We start from the raw sequence: 21,415 nt of genomic DNA on the forward strand, positions 1-21,415 counted from the left end.
CGAGTCGAAAGGCGCTCTGGCTGTTCCAACACTGCAGCTTCCACTCTTCTCTCTGCTCTTGTCCCTCCATTTTCATTCTTCTTCCTTTTTTCCATCAATACATCCTCCTCTGCATCTGTCTGTGTTCTGTTACCACCCAGCCTTCTGTTCTTGGCTTAGGTACATGCTTTACATCAAACCTCATACTGCAATTTGGCAGCATAACTTCTTGGCTACTATGATTACTGCATAAAACATGAAACAAGACATAGACAACTGAACTATCTTCTCTTCAATTCAACTTTGTGATCACACGTGCAGCACTTATTTCATGCAACAATTACAACTGCTTTTTTTGTTTGTTCCCCCGTCACATCACGCTGCACCAAAGTTCACCTTGAGGAGCAATAAGAGCGAAATGCACATCAATCGTAAATCACTCTGGCAGCTGCACTGGTGAATTCTGTATTAACATAAATCTCACATTACCAAAACAGCATGTAACTGCAAGCTGTGTCCTGTTTCCTCTCTCATGATGTGAATCATTATATGTTATCAAATTATCATGATACACAGCCTGCACAAAGCAGCCTAAATTAAAACTGTGTTTAAAACTCAACTTCCTGTGAGTGTCGTTATGTTTACTTATCTGCAGCCGAAATATAGAACATGCTTGTTGTTGTTGTTGTTGTTTCATGTTTGGCCCAAACCCAATCCGTGCCATATGTTTTCCCCAATTACAAGGCACGTGCAGAGTAAAAAAGTCGATACCACAGCCAACGTGACTGAACTTGAACGAATATGATTTCAAAATTTTGGTCTGAACCCAGCCCAGCTCTTCAGGTCCCAATGGGCTACGGTCAGGTATCCACATTCTAGGGTGCACATCTTTATTCTGAGGAATTCAGAATTCTTTGCTGTTACTTGACCTCTTTTCTCTCTATCCTGACAGGTGCCAAGTGATTGAAGGACAAAGGAGCAGAGGATTCTTTTTTTTAAAGATGGGATTTATTTTATCCAAGCAACTTCAAACATATGAAGGAATGAAAGACAAGCACACTGAGTAAAAAGCAGAACCCTACTAAAAAAAATACTGCAAACAAAACATAAACTCAAAAATCTGACCCAACAAATGGGAGAAGAGGGGGCGAAATATATTCTGGCTCATCAGACTATTTGAAACAATAGGTCGGGAACAACATAGACAACAATCAAAACCTCATACAAAGAAATCCCCCCTATCTTGATCCAGAACTTGGTCTGGTCTATTTGCTGGGCCTCTGTATTTAAACAGGCTCCGCCCTAAGTCACATCTTTTGGCCAAACCAGGAAGAAGGACTGATGCAGCAGACAAGGTAAATTAAAGACAAAAAATAATGAATACAGCTAGAATACAAATACCAGAGAATAACATTGTGAGCTTATGTACAGGTAATACAAGGCAAGGCATATGCTGGTCATGTGGTGAAGAGGCAGTGCTAGCAGCTAGCTAGCAGTGCTGACCGAATGTAAAGATATTGGTTTATAGCTGCCATTGTTGTTATTTCAAAGCAACTGGGCACGAGCAAAGTAATCTGCAATGTCATCATTTACCTGTACACACAGATAGACAGAAACTGGAATTTTTCAAAAATTTGCATTTTGGAAGGAAATCTGAGTTTTAGTGACTTGAAATGTGGTTTGTGTGGACATGAGGCCCAAATGCGGAGAAAAGAGTTTGTTTTGATAAATATTTGCATTAGGGCCCAGTCACACATACGCAAATGTTTCCGTGGCAAACATTCACCTCCTGGTTTCCCATCCAACCTGTGCAAGCTAGCAGGTGAATAAAACATTTGTCTGTCTGTAGCGCAGCGAGTTTGGTGAACTTGAATTGCTTCGCGTTTGTGTAACCGGGCCCTTAGTTTGGGCAGATCACATGATGTGATTGGTACACCGCTCCTCCGTGCACCGCCCCCAAGACCCAGCTGGGTTATGGGATCAGTGGTGTCGAAATGTAGCGGTGTACAAAAACCAAAAATGATTGATTGTTTTTTTATTTACTAATGTGAGTGCAAAGATAAGGAGAAAACCTGTGATAATGATGTGAGTGTGTGAAACCATAAACTTGTATTGAATCCGTGTAATTAGTGTTGAGACAGACCAATGTCACTTCACGAACCAGGGCACACAACGTGGACAGTGATACGCCTAAAAGAGAGCTTATTGCTGTATACTCTCTTGGTGTTGAATACCACCAAAGACCAATGGCCAGTCCCCGACCTGGTTCAAACTATTTTCCCCATTGTATAGTCTGTCGGGTTAGAGCAGGTTTCATCAGACGTCACAAATCCTACGTAGACCAGAACATAGGAAAATGGTTTCGTCACTGCTCATCGTCAAGGTTCTATAAAACATTTGACCAGAACATTTCCTCACTTCCATATGGCCTTCTGCTTGCCTTTATCTCGCTTTGTACTTCGGATACGTCCAAATGTTTGTAGTATTTTTGGTAACGCAACTTCTCATGCTGTGTTGTTAATATGTGAAAGGTAACCATCGGAGAAAGTCTGGACCCCGTTTTTGGGACATCCTCCGGAGGTCACGACTGAAAATGGTTAGAGTGAATTCTACCATCTATTTCTCTTGTGTGGATGTGGACGACGCAGAGGAGCTGCCACGTGAATTTATTCTAAAGCTACATGATTATTAAAGGGTGTCTCAAAATGAGACACAGCAGAGCGGTGCTGTTTTTCCTGCACGGCCCTTCTCCTGTTACACTCCTCTGTTATCATCAAGGTTAATTAAAAAACTCACCGCGGCTTCACACAATTATCAAACCACCTCCAGAAGATTCTCTCAAAATGTCTCTTTTCCTCTTTTTCCCTCCCACTAACAGTTTCTCTTCCTCTGCTCCTCCACTGAGGTCCTGTGGCCACCATTAGAACTTAATGAACTTGGTTTAATAATCAAGGGAATTAGTGTGGCGTCTCTGTTTCCTGCCACCACTGGCTCTCCTCCTCTCCGTGTTTGCACTGTGTAACATTTTGTGTTCTTTTTGTGTTCTTCTGCGTGTCCTACACTCAGCTTTCAGGGGAACATAATGGGATGTTCCGCATCTTTCCTAATTAGTTTTGGAGTGTGTTCATTAGACTGAGCACATTCAGTTAAATATGGGGATCTCACAATGGCCCGATTCCCTCAAGTGCCCCGATGTCGGGGTGATAAATCATCTGTCTGCCCACTGTAATTAGACTGACTTCTGAGGTGTCATATTTTGCTCTGTGTGTGGATTGCTAAGTTATGCAGCAGATGAGTTAACCAACATACGTCTTGAAATCTCCCTCAGGCTTAAACCACTGCAATTAATTATGTTTACATTCTCCGTTGGGTTTGTAAATGGATTTTAGACTGATTATATTTATCTTTAGGATGACTGCTCTAATATGTCAGGGTAAGTACATTTCTCCTCTCAAGCTTGTGCTACAGCTGTGACGGAGGGGCGGGAAGAAGCGGCCTTTGCTGGGGCATCATCCCCTCGAGTTTAACGCGTGTTCTCTCTGTCAGTTTCCCTCAGCTGGCCATGATATTGGAAATTATTCAGCATTAGAGTGAGCATGGAGCCTGCTAGGCTCCTGCAGCTGCAGTGTCACATTCAAATAAAAGTAAATTAGCTGTCCCCTAGGCAAGGCTGGGGAGCTGCTGTTACGCATCAGAGACGATCCCTATTTTTTCTCCATTGGGTCTATGCTCACTGACCAGCCAGTGTAGAGGCAACAAGTCATTACAGCTGCAAGAAATGAAGACGCACAATATCTGAGTCAAATGAATCTATAGAAATATCCGACAGCGCCAAGAATAGCAGTGCAGAGCATCTTAAAGAAATGTAAAGAATCTGAAGGATTAAGTGCACAGTTTGGTTTTGTGCTTCTCCAGCTGCAGACAGTCGCCTTCTCATTATCGACCGACATTAACTGCAGAGCTGGACTCATTACGAGCAGCAGAGCCCAGGGGACAGGGCAGATTGGCACAGTCTCCAGTCAACGTGTGACACACAGCCTGTCCTCAAAGGTTCACGTCTCCACAAATCCATCCATCCATGTTATGGATACAGAAATTTCTTTTAAATAACATTTTTTAAACTTTACAGTGAAAGTAAACTCATTTAAAGTTGTGTCTGACTATGATCCCCCTTTGCTCTCTAATTTGACAGCAACAGTCTCACACACAGCTAATTAGAGTGCAACATCTACAGTGCAGGCCCTCGGGCATCTGAAAACTGGAAGTCAACAATCATTAACAAGAAGCTGGAGGAACATTATGAGGCTTTAGTGACCTCCAGTGGTCAAGCAGAGCAGCACAGGTAATGGTTTCATATAGAACGCACACAGTTTATTATAACAATAAGATAACAATACTGGGGGGGGGTGAACCTATAACTAAGACGACACTGTGCATATATACAGAACATTATACATAGTACAAACACATCTATCTCCACTCCCATTCAGAGCACAACACTGCTACAGTGGACCACTCGGTAATTGAATGACATGGCTGCACGATTAAAAATAGAAAGTATCAATATGATGCCAACACACACACAAGCATAAACAATTCACTGAAAGTACCAGCACACTGTACAAAATGTTCATTTATCTCACTCTTTGAACCATTGTGTAGTGTTTGAGACAATAAATATGAACGCTGCGCTAACTTCAGTTCTGTTGAGGCCATTCTGACTGTGCTGATATTTCATTCTGCTGCTATCATCAGTGGGCTCTTATTAGTTTGTTATTACTAGATGTTCTAATAGCATCATAAACTACTCCGATACAGACGAAAATGCCAGGTCGGGCATCGGCGAGTACGCAAATCTATGTACAGATCCGTTACCACGACTTTTAAGTAAGTAAATTAGTTTCACGCAGATAAAACTGCACTTTTCTTTTCCTGGAAATCACTTCTTCTTCACCACATTAAAACAGCGGTTATGCTTTACTGACATTGAGGTGAAAGGAGTGATTTCTGGTAGTGTAGCGTTAGCCAGCTAGCCAGCTAGCTAAAATGGCAGCAATTTGGCAATATTTCTCACTGTAAAGTCCCACAAGTAAAACGGCGACATGTACGTATGCAAGACTTCAGTTTCGAGGGGTTGTCCCCAATTACAACTCTAGCAATCTCATAAGGAACCATCATAAGAAAGAGCACGAGGAGGTCACCAACGCAAATGGGGAAAAAGGAAGAAAAGCAGCAGATATCTTTGGAAACAAACATTCGAATGACATAATCAATTCGACAAAGACGGTCCCAAATTGGTACTCGTATTGGCCGATATGCAGTCAAGGTATTGGTTTTGGTATCGGGTGGGAGGAATTGGTATTGGAACATCTCTAATAATAATAATAATAATAATAATAATAATAATAACACATCTGTCATACATGGCACAACTTGTTTTTGATAGATATTTCGCTGCATACAGTTCACTGCGGTCCCTGATTTCCATTTTATGTTTAACATAAATGTCTAAGGCCATTAATTGATCAAGAATTGATCAAACACATTTAGCTATATTTTCGCTCCAATACGACACTCCTTCATTCAATGTTCACATACTTTTCACAGAAAACTCAATTCCAACTGGTACTACTCTGTGGGCTCAACAAATTGCAATTTTCCTGTAAAACTGTACAAGGGACTCTTTCTGCTCACTTCTGTAAATGTAACACTTTTTACACACCTTTTAGCATCATCATACTGTAAAGTAACTTTGGTGTGTGTTTTATTTTAGTATCAAATTGGTAAACTGTATTCACAGCACTAAGCATACACACTTAAAAAATTCCTTAACCTCATTATTGGTGACATACTGATTTGAATATATTTTTAATTGCATTGTTTCCCACTGTTTACCACCTGATGCCTGGTTGCCTAGGTTTCTTTACACAGATAAATTACTTGCACTGTTAATGACCACCAAGTTAAATATTGAATCCAGATTGAATGCATGCCCCCATAAGGGGGCAGCAGCGGTCTCCCTGGAGGAGGCTCAGTAAACTGTATGTACACGACTAGGATGAGGAGTCTTCCTCCACAGGGTGGAGAGCGTGTCTCTTCAGCAGCGTCTTTAAGATCTCCACCTCCCGCTCGGTCTCCTTCAGCTTCCTCCGTAGTGTCTCGTTGGCTTTCTGCAGCCTCTGGTTGTCCTGGGAAAGACACAGAAGATTTGTATTGACACAGCTGAGGTGCCTTCAAGAACCGTGTAGAGAAAAATGGAAACTTTGGTTTTGATACGCACTGAATCTAGAGATTCATATGTAGGTTTGCTCTCCTCCTCTGATTCTTTAGGCTTTTGCATGACAGAAGCTCTGTTTTCCCACTTGGCACAGTGTTTCCTCTGGGGTACCGGGCTGGGACACGAGGTGAGGGGGGGCGCTGCTGGGACTAACAGTGCAGGCTGAGAGCGACTGGCTGAGGGGGATGCAGCGAAAATCGGCTCTGTCTGGGTGCCACTGTGGACCTTCCGGGGCCTCAGAGTGGAGGTGACTGGGGAGTCCGGGCTCCAGTCTTTGCTGTCATCAGGTGGATAGGGGAAGGGACAGTCTTCTGAACCTGAAGAGTGCGACAGGAAGTTATTATTCCTAATGAGAGATATTAAAACTTTCCAATTTTCATGTAGGAGAATAATACTTGAAACAGTAGATTTTGAAACAGAAGCCAAATATCACAGATCTGCAGTTGATCTGCAGTTGGAGCCATGCTGGTCACTCCCAGGCTGTGGTTTGTGACAAAGAGCCCCCACACTTAATGTCTCTGTTCCCCAAAACCGAAACACACTACCTCTTCTTTTAAATCTCACCTCAAAACCTTCCCCTTTTTGAAATCTTTTAACAATGTTTGTTAAATTCATTGTTTTTTATCTCTTGTGGCCAATGTTCTTTTAGTCTATATTTTTAGGTTTTACTTCTTCTTGTTAATGCACTTTGTAACATTGTTAAGGAAAGTGCAATGTAAATAAAGTGTAATATTATTATCATAAATAAACCACACAACAAAACATCAAGTTAGAGATGTAATTTATACATCTATAGATACCAAACCCTCTCTATAATTTATAGTGGGGGCTCTGTTAATATAGTCTCAGTGTTTTTAAGATGTTTCTTGTTGTGCCAATCCCTTTTAAGTAAAACTGAAAGTATTTCTGCTCTGAATACAGCAGCCTTCTTGCAGCCGGTGGGTGTCTCAGTATTATTGTAAATGAAACGACTGGAGGGAAATAACCCAGACTGTAGACCCTGCACTCCAGAGTTCTTTACTTTCAGATGCTGCAAGCTAATGTGAAGCTGCACTGTGTGCCAGGCAGTGGCTGCACGATTTCTAGAATAATCCCAATACGGTATTTGTGACAGTTCACAGCCACCAGATGGCACATAGCATAAAGATTTAGTGATTATAGATGTATGTTGTGGTCTTCATAATTTGTATTTGTTGTGACTGTGATTAAAAATAGCATGTTTTTAAATGGGACTCTATATATATATATATATATATATATATATATTATTATATATATATATATATATATATATTAATAAATATATAATGCTGTGAAAGAACCCCATCACCTCTACCCACCCTCATAGGTGCCTGCGGTGACGGGCGTTGAGCTCGGTGTAGGACTGTCTGTGGCATTGGACACTTTGGCGTTCTTCTTGCACTCAAATGCCACCTGGTCCTTGCACAGCTTGTGGCAGTTCATTCCGCAGTCTGTGCAGAGCAGAAGAATGTGCAACATGTTAGAACAGGAATCAGCGACAGTCCAACTTTGACAAACTGACTTGTGTTTGAACACTATCGGTTCTGCAAATGCAACTCTCAGACCTTTGCATGCTCACTGCAAATAGTTCTCGTCTGTTTTGAAGGTTGGAGGAGGAGTGAAAATTGTGGTTCTGACTGCAAACATTCTGTTTTTGATGTGCTGCAGGGTTCAGCTCGCTATATGCAACATAGAAAACCACAGTGCACCTTCCTAAGATAGCTTCCCTTTACCTGCACTACACTGTCTACAACTCCTCGGCTTGAAAATCAAGCACGATACCGACAATTGGCCAAGAAATGAAGCTCTGAAGTAGCACAGCGGGTAGAGTGCAAAAACTACCTTTGCATCTGTAGCCTTGCTTGATGACACCCCACAACTGTGAAGAAGACAATGGAGAAAAAAACACTCAATAATAATGGAATATACGCAAGATTAAATGTGATAATGGTATTTGCAGTGACAGTGATGTAATACAACAGTGTTTGTGTCTCAAACAGCTTCATTCTTGAGTTTGTGTGCTGACTTACAAATCCTGAGCAGTTGTCGCAGAAGGTGGGCTTCATGTAAGTGGTCTCCTGGAATTTGTGGACAAACCCAAGTCCCAGTTTGGAGCAGAGGACACTGGCCCGCATGAAGTAGGCTGTGATCTCCTCTCTGCTGATGAGGCCTTCCCTGGACAACCCCAACACACACAGTATATGTAAGAGAGGAAACTACTGGAAATGATTTAACTTTTCAACAGACATTTTTAGACCTGATTTATTTATGACTGCACCCACTCATCTGCCCCATGTGCTAAACATAGAATGCCACTTTGTCACTGTGTGATGTGAAATCATGGTAACATTAACTGTGATAGTTGTCATGTTCAGGAATCACATGCAACACAGGGCGTGCATGAGAAATAAGTTAGTGGTGGGGGGTATGGTTAGTTCTGCAGCTATTATCTGTTTCCTGTTGCTCCGCTCATCAGAACAAATACCACTTTGGCTTCCTCCCCTCTGAAGTCACAATTGTGTGTGTGTGTGTGTGTGTGTGTGTGTGTGTGTGTGTGTGTGTGTGTGTGTGTGTGTGTGTGTGTGTGTGTGTGTGTGTGTGTGTGTGTGTGTGTGTGTGTGTGTGTGTGTGTGTGTGTGTGACCTGCCAAACACTCACTTCTCTTTGTCCATGACACAGAAGGAAAATGGAAAGCTAGCAGCAATTTTCTCAAATTCCTCTTGAGAAATGAAACCGTTCTCGTCGTGATCGTAGTTCTTAAACACAGACTGCGAAAGACAAGAGGAAAAAAACCCTTTGGTGCTGGCCTGATCGTGAACAATGGCCACAAGGGCTGGCTGTCATAGTGACGGCGTGCAGAAGAATAGTTAAAATAAATATTATTGTTATATAACAGTTTTAGTCAGCAGCTATGCGGAGGCTACACTTTAAAACGGAAGCACTCACGTCCACCATTCTCTGCACATGTTTGCTGATGGTTCGGCGGTCCGGTTTGGGAGCCACTCCTGATGCCCACTCCACAACCACAGGAGGTCTTGAGGGGGTGGCTGGCTGGTAGAAAATTAATAAGTCGTTACAAATCAATATGACATATATTATAAATATATACAATATTATCTGGACAATTCTTTGAGACTAAATCTATGTTAGACAGTGCTCTTCAGTAGCAGAAGCAACTCAGTTAACTAAGGGACAAATACAAATTTTAAAAGCCAAGCTAACTGGTTGCTAGGTGTAGCCATAGACTGTCAATAAGATGGACAACATGACAGCTCCCAAAAAGTGAAGCCAAAGTGTCTTGATTGCCACTTGTTGGCTGTTTGCAGTATAGGTCATAAACCCTGCCTCCTCCATGCTTGTGGATGGGACATGGACCAACTATAAAGTCAAAGTAAACATCAGTCAAATTTTTCTGAAAGATGATTTCTGTCATCTTTGGTACTTTTATTCATGGTTGACAGCTGACACTCACGATTAATTTCTGGATAGTGGGAGAAAGTGGTGATTCATCGTCCATCTTTATATACAGTGTATGACTGTGGCTATTTAGTGTCCAGGGTGCTATCGATAATCTCAACTACTCAAGAATGTGCCATCCCCAAAATATCAAATTCTTCAAGACTTTTTCGTCTTTTGCTTTTATCCTTTAGCCCTATAGCTAGTTAGGTGGGTATCTGGCAAATGACAGGCTAGCTGTTTCCCCAACAGTCTCTAAGCTAATATTCATCGATTGCTGTATCTTCATTTTTACTGTACGGACACGTTAAACATCCCATCTACTGGTAGATAACAAAGAAAATAAACATGTTATTCATCACTCACCGGTGCTTTACAGTTCTTGGGTTCCCTGGTGTAAGACAATTCATAGATCTCATCCTCTGTGTAATAAAGGTCCAAGGACAGCTGTGGGGAAAGAGCGAACACATGTCAGCACATGGCTTGTAAACAGAAAACAGAAAGAGCTCTTTGTGTCTCCACATTTCTCCTTGAAACATGTTTTTGATGAAGGCCAATTGGGTCACAGGCTAACTATTGTCTGTTCATGGGCATTCTGTTGTTCAAGTACGATTAAAAGCACACACAGCACACAGATAACACAACAATACAGCAATCTCAACTCACTCTGTCACACTCAGTTCGTCACCCACACACTCATAGATACTAGTCTCTCATCCCACCCACACTAGGGCAGACAATCCACATGCTGTAACACCCTCATTTGCATCTGTGCCTGCGTTCAATGCAATGCAGTGATTCACACAAAGCTTCATAATAGTTTTTAAAAAACAAACAAAGGTGAACAACCGTCAACAGATGGACAAGGTCCTTGTTGGCGTCCAGCCTGGGTGGGATCTGCTGGAGCTGGATCAGCTCGTTGATGTGGCTGTAGATGGCCTGGAGCTTCTGGACGTTGACCTTGTTGTCCTCTACGTAGTCCGACATGGCCTCATTGACGGAAATAAGGTCTTTGAGGTGGACGCCCAAGATTGGGATTTTAAAACCTGTACACCTGCTGTAAGCTTGTCTATAGTTGTCATAGTTTCTGCATGAGGACAGCAGGTCAGTCATCTCATTCAGCACCTAGGGATTAAACAGAATTTATTTCAAAAGAATAATATGAGACTCCTCGGCTTTTAAATCCTCGTCGTAGGTGTTTAGTTGTCGTTTACCTTAGTGACCTCACTAGGTACATGTGAGGTTGTGTCTTTCAGTCTGGAGATGGAGCTGTGACAAAGGCCCCCCACCACTGCCATTAATGTGTTGTAGTTGTGCATAAGATGTAGACTCTAGAGGACACACACATAAAAACACACATCAGTCCATCCACGCGCACACATATAAACACGCACAATTAAACTTGTTCCAGGTATCCCTGGTTATATGATTCACAACATTGCCATTACATAAGCCACTTACATTGTTGGCTTTTCTTATGCTCTGATATCTCACTCTCTTTTTGAAAGTGCCTTTCCCTCTCGTTCAGTTCTCTAATTCGTGCTGTCGCTGGAGCATTATGGTGTGAAATTCGTTCCCACACCCGTGGGATTTGAGGTTGACAGCAGTAAGCAGCAGCAGCAGCAGTCTGGTGCATTAGTGTTACAGTGCAAGAGGCCCCTCCAGAGTAAAAGCCTGCCTAACGGCTCCTTTACGCCAGCACATCACCTTCTCAGCAGGTCGCATGCAGCTTCATACTGAAGTGGTTTTAGCAAGACAAGGTCTGATCGGCAGCTACTGTCATGAGTGTCTCTTTTCCACTTCCACTAACTCAATGTGCGAGTGCACTCTGCTTGACGACTCCATTAGCTTGCATTCAGTTAATACTTTTCTATTGGTAAAATCTTTGGATATGCTAAAAGGCTGCAGCAGAGCTCTCGAGATTCATTACCACATCTCTGTGAATACGCATTATGCAACTACCAGTTATGTAGCGTCTACAGTGTGATAGGTAGTCATTTGTTAAATAATGTGCGTGAACAATAGCACGTAGACGCAAGCAAAAAGAAAAAAGTGTCAAATATGGTTCCCTTTTTTTCCCCCGCTAAGTGAGGAACAGAAATTGTAAGAGCAGAAATAGTGATGGACTGATTTAACCACTACCTTTGCAACGTGGATAAACTTGGTGAAAACCTCAGCTCTCAGCTGAGCGGTCGGTCGGCTCAGCACCATCAGCTGAACCCACTGGGAGATACCATTACACAGTGCAATGGAACGCTCCATCGCGGGGATGTCCTTCATGCAGCAGCTGCGAATGTAATTCTGATAGTCTACAAACTGATGGAGAGATCAGAGACAGGAGCGTTAACTGCTGCACGGAAACTGCAAGGCATTTCCCCTGAAGAGGAAATGCTCTGTTTTTTTACATGTTTGAATTGTCATGGTCGTGTATACTCACTGAAATCCTGCAAAAAGACTTAAACTCCAAGAAGGTGAGGTGCTCGGCCAACTCGATGGGCTCCAGGTGATCGAAAAGAAGAGAAACCTTCCTCTTTTTACTGCTGTTGGCTTTAATCTTCTGGCTGGCCTTCCACGACCAATCTCGTTCATTTCTACAACACACCACGGAAGAATAACATAACCACATCTACCATCGGCAAAGGCTGCAATGCTTATGAGTTCTAGGGCTGGGGAAATTAGCCAGAAATTATATTAAGTTAATCGTTTCCTTTTCAGTTGATATCAGTAATTATGAATGTACCAGGATTATTATATTTTTACTTTTAAAGACAGATTTTTGCCTCTGAGTGAAGGTTGTGGGTTTACACTTTCTTATTGACAGAGGAATACAAATGATGTATCGATATATATTGGACTTTAGTTATATTGCTATTGATAAAGATTATATTGTGATAATTATTGATATTGTTTTGTCACCCAGCCTTATGACAAAGTCAGTAGTTAACAAATCTACAACAAATTTTCAATAAAAAAATATATCAGAATGCAGCTAGTAAAGGAGGCAGGAAATTATGCACATTGCATTTTCTATTTCATGTAATGATACTACCAAAACATTTTTTTTCATTTGAACAGAGCAGGAACAATTACTCAATTAATTAGTTGACAATTTTGAAATAAAGCTAGATAAGTTAATTTAAAATCATTTAAGCAAAATATTTAAAAAATATATTTGCTGTTTCAAGGAGTCCTTCAAGGATATAAACTAAATATCTTTGGGTTTTGGAGTCTTGAAAAAGTAATTTCAAAGACATCTACATATATTGCCTAAGAAATTGCAACACATACTTATAGTTTTCTGACATTCTATAGATCAAAGTTTCTAAAAACGAGAAAATAATGCCGAGTTTACTTTACAATGAAACAGTTGTTAGCAGTGTTGTCAAATGTGACGTATAGCATCAATTGGAAAAGGACAATCAAAGTGTAAAACCTAGTGTGTCTGATGTCAAGCAAAGTGACAAAAACCTCAAATCTACTCTGAAGCTACTTCCACATCCTAAAAGTTTGTCTGTTTTCCTGATCGTGACTGATTTCATGACTTTCCACGACTGAACAAACAACTGAGAGTCGTGTCTCAGTCACCAGCTGGTCAGACATTAACACTTACATCCATTTGGTCTCTAGGAGAGAGCAGAGATGCTCCTGTCCCTGCTCCCTGATCAGCTCCCGGAACTGGTTCATGCTGTCTGACAAGCTGTGGTGCAAGCGGAACATCATCCAGAACTCCTGGATCCAGTGTCTGGAGGTCAGAGATGATATGTGAATGATAGAAACACACAGAGAGGGACAGACTCTGACAATGTGTCATTGTGTTAGACTGACCTGATGAGGTAACATATCCTCTGACACTCTGTTGCCTGCTCATTGTCCATCGCTGTTTTGAATGTAAGGACTTTGGTAAAGGAATAATATAAACAGATCATTCTGAGTTGTTGTTGTGTGTTGTCATTTTCTGAAAGTGGTTCAGTTTCAGCCACACTTTTGATTTAGGTGAAAATATCTCGCCAGTGAATGGGCTGATCTCAGACGTTATACATAACAGCTATGTAAAAATGAGCATATGGTTCCCTCCCACAAACTAACAACGACTGAGTAAAAACTATAGAAAGTCAACTAAAAGGCAAACAAGTGACATTTGGAAATGTGGGAGGAGGCAACTGCATGAGGCGTATGAAAGCATCACTGAATGAATCATGCTGGCATGCAGAGGTAAGTGAAGAACAGAATGTAAGAGAAAATACACAATCAGTGTTTCATATTCTGAAGAACTAACAGTTGATTAATATACATTGTTTAGTCGCAGGACTCAAAAGATGTTTTTAATCAATGGCGTCAGCCGTAAGATCGTGATTCATTGCTGCGGCCGCTCTGCCCTACATTCTGCACTTGTTGACCGAAAACATTATCCTGTGAATTTATATACAGTACACACAAAATAATTTTCTTGTTATACGCAGCAGCTTTTATAAAGGGACTAACAGCACAGCTCTTGAATGGCAGAAATCGGCTTGAAGTGATGCACATAAAAAGGCTAATTGCGTCATGGGAGCAGAAGATCTGCCCACGCAATCCCAAGGCCAGACGGCGATGAAGGCTGTTAATGGCCCCCGTGTCTCTTCCCTGGTCCTAACCCACACGCTGCATTTATTTGATGTATCCTTTTGGGTCTTGGGCTCAGAATGAGAGGGTTAAAAATAGCAGAGGGGGCCATTCGCTGTTGCGTGCAGTGACGTGGGTTCATGTAAGCGAGGGTCCTCTTTAACCAACGGAGGGTCTGTGTTTATATATATATATATATCTATAGCTGAAGAGGATTTGTATGTGAACGAGGCAGAGGTAATTAACACCTGAAACCCCAAGGCTGCTCTCCGGGCCCGTGAGCTCCTCTGAGAGGCTTCATGACGCCACTGCTTTTTCCTGAATAGAAGTATATGGGCCCTCAACTCAAGTAACCAGACATTACAACAAAAACATGCTTTTTTTTTTTCTTGTGTGACGTGGAATATATGAAAGGGACAGAATCGAACAGAGACTCTGATTCCCTGGCTGTTATTAAAAGCATGAGAAACAGAGTCAACGAAATTTACACAGTGCTGCTAAAAATGGTTAAATAACAGACGTGACGGGTCTACGTGGCGACTGACACCAGGAGTAAACACAAACTGCCACTTTCCTATCAGAGTTTGCGCTGACAGCTCCTGGCTGCGTTGCAAGCCAAGTACAAGCTTGATCGCCCGTTGCTGTTGACAACGAAACAAAAGCGGCACACAGGGAGCCAGTGATCTGACCCCTTGTTACACTTGGTGCTCCAATTTGGCCAGTGAACCGTTGGAATCATCTGTAGCGCTTAGAGCGTCACCATGGGCTGTTGAAGGATATAGAGTAATGAGTTTGTCCAGCAGATCGCTGGAGGAGATGAGGAGACGGTGCATGGTGAGGGTGATGTTCAGCAAGTGGCCGCTCCCGCATACGCAACCGTTTGAATCTGCAAGACAGAAACGCACACACTCGAGTCTTTGCAGCAGAGTGGAGCAGCATTACAGGACAGCATGTCATCTCCTCGAAATAAAACTTGTGTCAGTGACATGTGGTTTCCCCTGAATACATCAACCGAGAATCACATCTTGCGTATGACGCATCACATTTGTGTGTTCATACTTGTGCTTCAGCCATTTAGCCTCCCTGCAATCTGTGAGGCTGAGTGTTTACAATAGATGTACACTTAATATATTTTGGTTTGTCTGTAATCATTTAAATATTTAACTTATTTGAATTATAAGGGTTGAAAATAATATCATTACACAAAGTTTACTGGAAAGAGTAACTGGATATCAGTTATGATTAATAGATCAGCAGATTAGAAATCTATTCTCAACAACTTTGATCATCAATTAGTCATGTTTACAAGAAAAATATCTCTCAAAAAAAGATGAGATGACGACAACTGAATTTTACTGTAAAGCTCCAGATTTATCCACACAGACTTAGATTAACCAGGTAAGACAGATGACTGACTGAGCCTGTTTCTGAAGATGATCCTCTGATCATGTGAACCTCTTCTGCTTGTTTCCCTCATCTTTTGCTCTTCCTTTCTCATCTCATACATCACGGTTTGGTTACTCTCTTTGTGACCAGAGCGTATTTCCTTATCTGTCCCATCTGACTCTATGCAACATCTGACATCTTGAGACCCACAGAGAGAGAGAGAGGGAGAGAGGGAGGTTTTATTTTCAACCACTTGTTGAAAAGAAACAGGAGATGAGTAAATTAAAGTTACCACATAATAGTTGCATCATGCCGCCGCCAACCAGTCAAATAACAACATATACGGTCACAATCGCTCCCTCTGTTGCTGAGTCGAGTAATGAAGTGTTGTTGTACATTATGATGTCACTGAAAAGTTGCCCTTGGACCTTTTCAATATAAAATGTCATTGCTACATCACTTCATCCAGTTAAGACATTTGTCTGAAAAACGTGTCATAATTAAAGGAGTAGTTCTTCGGCAAACACTTGTTTCGTGATGTTACAGTGACCTTGCCCTTTGACCTTTAACCCCCAATATATGATCAACACGTGTTTGAGTCCAAGTGAATGTCTGTTCCAGGTGTTCCCTGGATACACACATGAGGCCAAAAATGTATCTTAAGAAGTCACATTGTATTGACGTATAACCTTTAACCACCAAAATCAAATCAAATCATCCTCGAGTGCGAGTGAAAGTCGACTAAATTCCGTCAAGTGTCGCGATCACAGGAATGTGAGGTCACTGTGACGCTGATCGTTGACCACCAAATTCTTTGATTCCAAGTGAGAGTTTGTCTCAGAAACTCCCTTGAGAGGTTCCTGAGATATTCTGGTTATGAGAATGAGAAGAACAGATGAACAAACCGAAAACGCCTCCAGTCACTGCTGTGTCGCAAAGAGGCATAAAAATATTCCAGAACATCACAATTTTCCAGAATAACACACATGCAGTAAATTGGTGGCTGATATATAAAGAAGAGCATTTAACTGTAGCTTGAAAAATGTTATTTATACAGTATACCATGAAAATACATTGAAAGCTTTTTTAATCTTCCTCACTGTATGCTGAAAGAACATTTCCAAAATCGTCAAGCTGAGTATCACTTAAAGCTTTCACAGTATCTTGACACCATCAAGGACATCAGGCGTCTGAGGACCCACTTTTAAACCACATCACCTTGGAAATACCTCAGACGCCATGGCAACATGTTTTCTAATCTTTGTTATCTGTGAGCAACTCACAACTCCAGCCGCAGCTGACTAATCCAGCCCGCATATCCTGCATGGGGTGTGTTTCTGTTTGCAAGACACAGCAGCTACCAGTTAAGCCCAGTAACCTCACCAGTTGAGACAATAGGAGAGTAAAGGAGAAGTGAAACGTTCACTAGTATTCAATAATACATGGCTTGTAAAGTAGCAGAGCTTAGATGTAGTTAAAACATGTGCGTAAAGAAAAACCCACCTGCCTGATTTACTTCAATCTACTCGTGTGTATTAGGTGTGAAGCAGCCGGAGTCAGAACTGTGGCGAACGCACAACAGGAAGTCATGACTCCCTGTCACATAAACAATTGCTCCATCGTTTTTTTTTTCACAACTTTCCAACCACTAACCCTCCCAGGGTTAATTGCAGGAGGAAATCCCCTCCGGACCGTCTGTTTGGTGACTGGAAAATTAGGAAAGCTACAGCCGTCCCGCTACACTGGAACTGTGCGATACTGTATGGAAACAAACACTGCCGAGGGCATGCAGCGCCTGGCCTACTTCTGAGGTTATCTCAGACGCTCATCAGCCACATGCAGGTTTTGGTGTGGCTCCTGGATATTTCCTTGTTTTGACAGGGGCTATCCGTCTGGATGGTCCCTTTGTTTCAGAGGATTTAGAGTCAGATGCAGGATGATGATTATCTCTCTGTGCGCTGTGCAAAACTCTCCATGATAAATCAGGACCCAGTGTAGCTTCATGGATAACACTGTTTGTATGCATGCATGCTTGAGAGCAGTGCTTCCCAACCAGGGCTATTTTTCTCAGTTCTCCACAAAAGAAAACTGTAGAGTAGTTCAACTGTTATAGAAATTATAATTTGCAAACAAATCATTTGCATGTGAATAAATAAGTCTAAACCATTAAATATATTTGTATATATTATAGGTCATTGGTAAAAATAGATTGATTAAAAAGTTATGGATAAATACTTTTCACTAGATCCAGATTTTTATTTTGGTCTGCACCCAACTGCACACACTCAAATAACAGTCTCCTAGACATATCATTTTTTTTCATTCAGATCTATAAATTATTATCTGAGAAATCAATGAAAGTGTTGAATAATGCCCTATCTCTCAATGTGTTAGAACATTTCCTGGATCCGCCCCCTGATCCTAAACCATTTCAAAGTTCTTTCTTGACCCTTACAGTACCACCTCCTTCAACCCAGTTATATGATAATCTGTCCAGTAGTTTGAAAACCTAATCTCCTTTGTGGAGTTAATAATGGATACATACATATAAGATAAGATACAATGTAATAATCGAAAACTTCTTAAAATATACATAGCTAAAGGTAGAGAATAAACAGCTGAAACAGAGGAAAACCACTACAGTTAATGTAATGGTTTTGAATAGTGAACTAAGTCATGAGGAGTTGAAACATCTTGTCTCTGCCTTTCCAGGTACTAATAAGAAATCAAACTTTGACTGATCAGCAAAAAAGCATCCACAATTATTTCGACATTGATAATATTAGTAGAAAAATTATATTAAGTATAAAAGCTATTACAATGAACACATTTGCAACATGTCAGTCTGTACGTCTGACCAAAAGTACCTGGATCAACTGTTTTACGTCTTGTAAATTTCATCAATTAATACAAATGTAAAATAAATTTGCAACTTGTACAGAGGCTACATGAGTTAAGTTGAGTATGATCAGAGCGTGAAGCACAGCGCAGTGCGGCCTAAGAGAGAGGGTGATGATGTCAATAGCTATTGATCCACACCTCATAGCGCTCTGCATTTCAAAGGCTGGGCCAGCATCTGAGGACCACTGCTCATGGAGCTGACCTTTCGGCTCAGCCGGGCTTGAAGCAGCCATCGGGTAATCCTTCAAATAGCTCTTACGTGCACGCTCACATTTGAAAAGGTGGCAGGAGCCACTGACCTCAGGGGTTCGCCTGTGATGTGGGCCAGGAGTAATAGGGCTGAGCACTGTTTTATCAGGAGAGGCCATTCAAGGAAAACCCTAGTCATGACACACTTGATCGTATCTGGAGCATGTTCGGATGAATCCCGTTTTTTGCATCGTGACAGTGAGATGATCTTTTGATATTGTACGATGGCGTTCCTTAACTCTGATTTACTCCTGTTTCCTTTGTGAATCAGAAATGAGCAACAGGCTGTTATTACTTAAAATTTCTGCCTCTCTACAGATAAATGTAGTTATGGGATGTCATTTTATGTGCAGCCCATTGTAACACCTCTCCAATGCTCCCGCTCCATTTGTGTAACCAGGCAACGGCAATTTGAATGCCTGTCTCTTCAGAGACGCAATCACCATAACTCTGAGAGCCCTCCAGACAACTTGACGAGGCCAATGATCATCGCTTGATTGATCCAAACTCCAGCCTACTCAATCACTGCTGTGCTTTTTTTCCCCCTTACAAAAATCCCTCTATTAATCCTGCATCCAGTTAAATACGACTGATAATACAATGACTGTCAAATACATGGCCGTCTAATAGTTTTCACAACATCAGACCAGCTTCACTGGGAGATATTTCTTCTTCAAAAGACAAAATACCAAACTAAACATTTCCAAACTTGGCTGTATTAGGAGATTCCATTCAAATGCAAAACACCACCCTCCTCTTGTTGAGGGGACCTGCCCGAACTTGTCGGAGATTTTTGCCAAAATGCCAGAAAAGGTGGTGAGAAAAACAGAAGCGTCATAGAAACTACAAACAGTATGTTATCACACATTAAGTGCGGTTTTCAATATCGAGGCTTTCAGCCTGGCACAGACGAGCACTGCAGAACAGTGTGTCTTTCTTCTTCTTCTTCTTCTTCTTCAAAAAGACATCCATAGAGTTCTATGATTACAATATACTGCAACAGTACAAACACATCTACACCTGCTGTGTAATCTGTGTAAACTAAAGTGCCAGCTCAGCGTGGACTTACCAAAGGACTGCAGGCAGGCCTGGATGATGCCCTCCCAGCTCGCCCCCTTGGTGAGGTGACCCAGGGACATCATGGATTTGGTCGGGGCCGTCTGGGCCGGGCTGGGTCTGTGGAACCTGTGAGGACGTCCAGGTGGAGAAACTCTAGCCCTGGAGCTGCATCTTGGAGTCGCTCTACTTGAGAAAGAGCAAACGCAATAAGGAGGGAGGAGAGAGAGGAGGGTTTGATGTAGGCAAAAAAAGTGTGTCTCTGTTTGCCTATGAGCATATATAGTGCGTGTCTTTCAAACCACGCTATAATGAGACCAAAGATTATTACACATGTGAAGTGTAGCAAAAACAAAACTGTTTAGAGCTATTGTGTGAATTAAAAAACACCTCCTCCACCACCCACACGGAATTTTGCCATTCATTGTTCTCATTTCCTTCCTTTAAATGGGGGGGAAATACCAGTTGATCGCGGACATCCAGTTGAAAGTGAGCAGTAAACAAGAAGGAATTTGTGTGAAGCACTTGAATGCAACAGGTCAGAAAGTTGCAACAAGTGAGATTGGGGAAGCTTTGGACCTGTGGCGCTTTTGTGCGTAAAATACTTGGATGGCCCCAGGAGACAAGGCTGCTTGTTAATACTACAGTTAGATGCAGTCCTCAAAAACCACTCTGACATGCTGGAATGATCAGATCACTGTTGAATGTGTAGGCTGCGCACATTGTAGCCAGAACCACACCTGTAGCGCCTCAGTAAAAAGATATCCAACTTACGCATCGTCCTTCCCCTTCTCGTCCGGACTCGCACTTTCGTTTTGGTGGTTCTCTTTCGACTGACATCCCATGGCGAGGTACTGGGCGACGAGCGGCTGAACGAGGCTGTCCATCTGTGTCCTCCTCGATGGGAGCATCTGATCGCAGTGCTCGGCTCGGTGCGCCTCCTCCGCTCTCTCAGCGGCGGCAGCAGCATTGTGCCGAGTCGTCAATGGACGTTACACAATTAAGATTCAGAGTGTGAGGGGGCGGCCGCGCTGCTGTCACTCGCGCACATTGCGCTCCAGACTCGTGTCCAAAAGTCGTGTTCAGGTTTATGCTTAAATCAAAGAGCTGCTTTGATCAGAGGAGAAACAAGTGAGGCACTCGAAGCAGCACTATGTCACTTTGTGTTACCTTAAAGCAGCAGCTTCAAAATGATGCTACACTGACTTATAGCAGGGAGAATGATGAAGGTTTGATTCCCCACCAGGAACCCGTCCTTGCTCTACTTTGTTCAGTAACTGACTGATAGTTGCAGATTAAATTGCCAGGATCAGGCCCCACAAGTGTATGGAAGCCCCCGTTTCCCTGACTTTGTAAAGTAAACATCCTGTAAGTCAATATTTTAACAATAGATGTTATTCCATTCAAAATAATGACTTACTATCTCTTACATGACTCATTATCTCATAATTTGAATGTACTATTTCATAATGATTTACTATCTCATAA

At 42.0% G+C, this 21,415-nt stretch overlaps 1 protein-coding gene and 1 long non-coding RNA gene across 4 annotated transcripts; one reads left to right on the top strand and one right to left on the bottom strand.

The window, feature by feature from the left end:
* The first annotated feature begins 1,259 nt into the window (after nucleotides 1-1,259).
* On the top strand, nucleotides 1,260-13,664 carry LOC118116800. Its single transcript, XR_004697692.1, has 2 exons — nucleotides 1,260-1,334; nucleotides 13,361-13,664. It is a non-coding gene; the product is annotated as an uncharacterized LOC118116800 (long non-coding RNA).
* LOC118116799 (RAS guanyl-releasing protein 1) lies at nucleotides 4,326-20,949 on the bottom strand. 3 transcript variants are annotated; one of them, XM_035168673.2, is made up of 17 exons: nucleotides 20,702-20,945; nucleotides 19,941-20,116; nucleotides 15,116-15,221; nucleotides 13,559-13,621; nucleotides 13,344-13,475; nucleotides 12,171-12,324; nucleotides 11,876-12,049; nucleotides 10,948-11,064; nucleotides 10,583-10,858; nucleotides 10,100-10,180; nucleotides 9,224-9,328; nucleotides 8,936-9,045; nucleotides 8,308-8,452; nucleotides 8,120-8,156; nucleotides 7,597-7,728; nucleotides 6,260-6,573; nucleotides 4,326-6,167 (listed from the first exon to the last, which is right to left on the bottom strand). In XM_035168673.2, exons 1-17 carry the CDS (start codon nucleotides 20,836-20,838, stop codon nucleotides 6,033-6,035), a joined length of 2,394 nt encoding a protein of 797 aa, XP_035024564.1. In that variant the 5' UTR covers nucleotides 20,839-20,945; the 3' UTR covers nucleotides 4,326-6,032. The 3 variants fall into 3 exon arrangements, with proteins under 3 accessions (XP_035024564.1, XP_035024562.1, XP_035024563.1); XM_035168671.2 differs by having other exon boundaries at nucleotides 4,326-6,573; nucleotides 20,702-20,949; XM_035168672.2 differs by having other exon boundaries at nucleotides 4,326-6,573; nucleotides 19,941-20,113; nucleotides 20,702-20,948.
* Between the last annotated feature and the right edge of the window lie 466 nt (nucleotides 20,950-21,415).

This window comes from Hippoglossus stenolepis, chromosome 10 (genome assembly GCF_022539355.2).
Source record: "Hippoglossus stenolepis isolate QCI-W04-F060 chromosome 10, HSTE1.2, whole genome shotgun sequence".
Taxonomy (NCBI): domain Eukaryota; kingdom Metazoa; phylum Chordata; class Actinopteri; order Pleuronectiformes; family Pleuronectidae; genus Hippoglossus; species Hippoglossus stenolepis.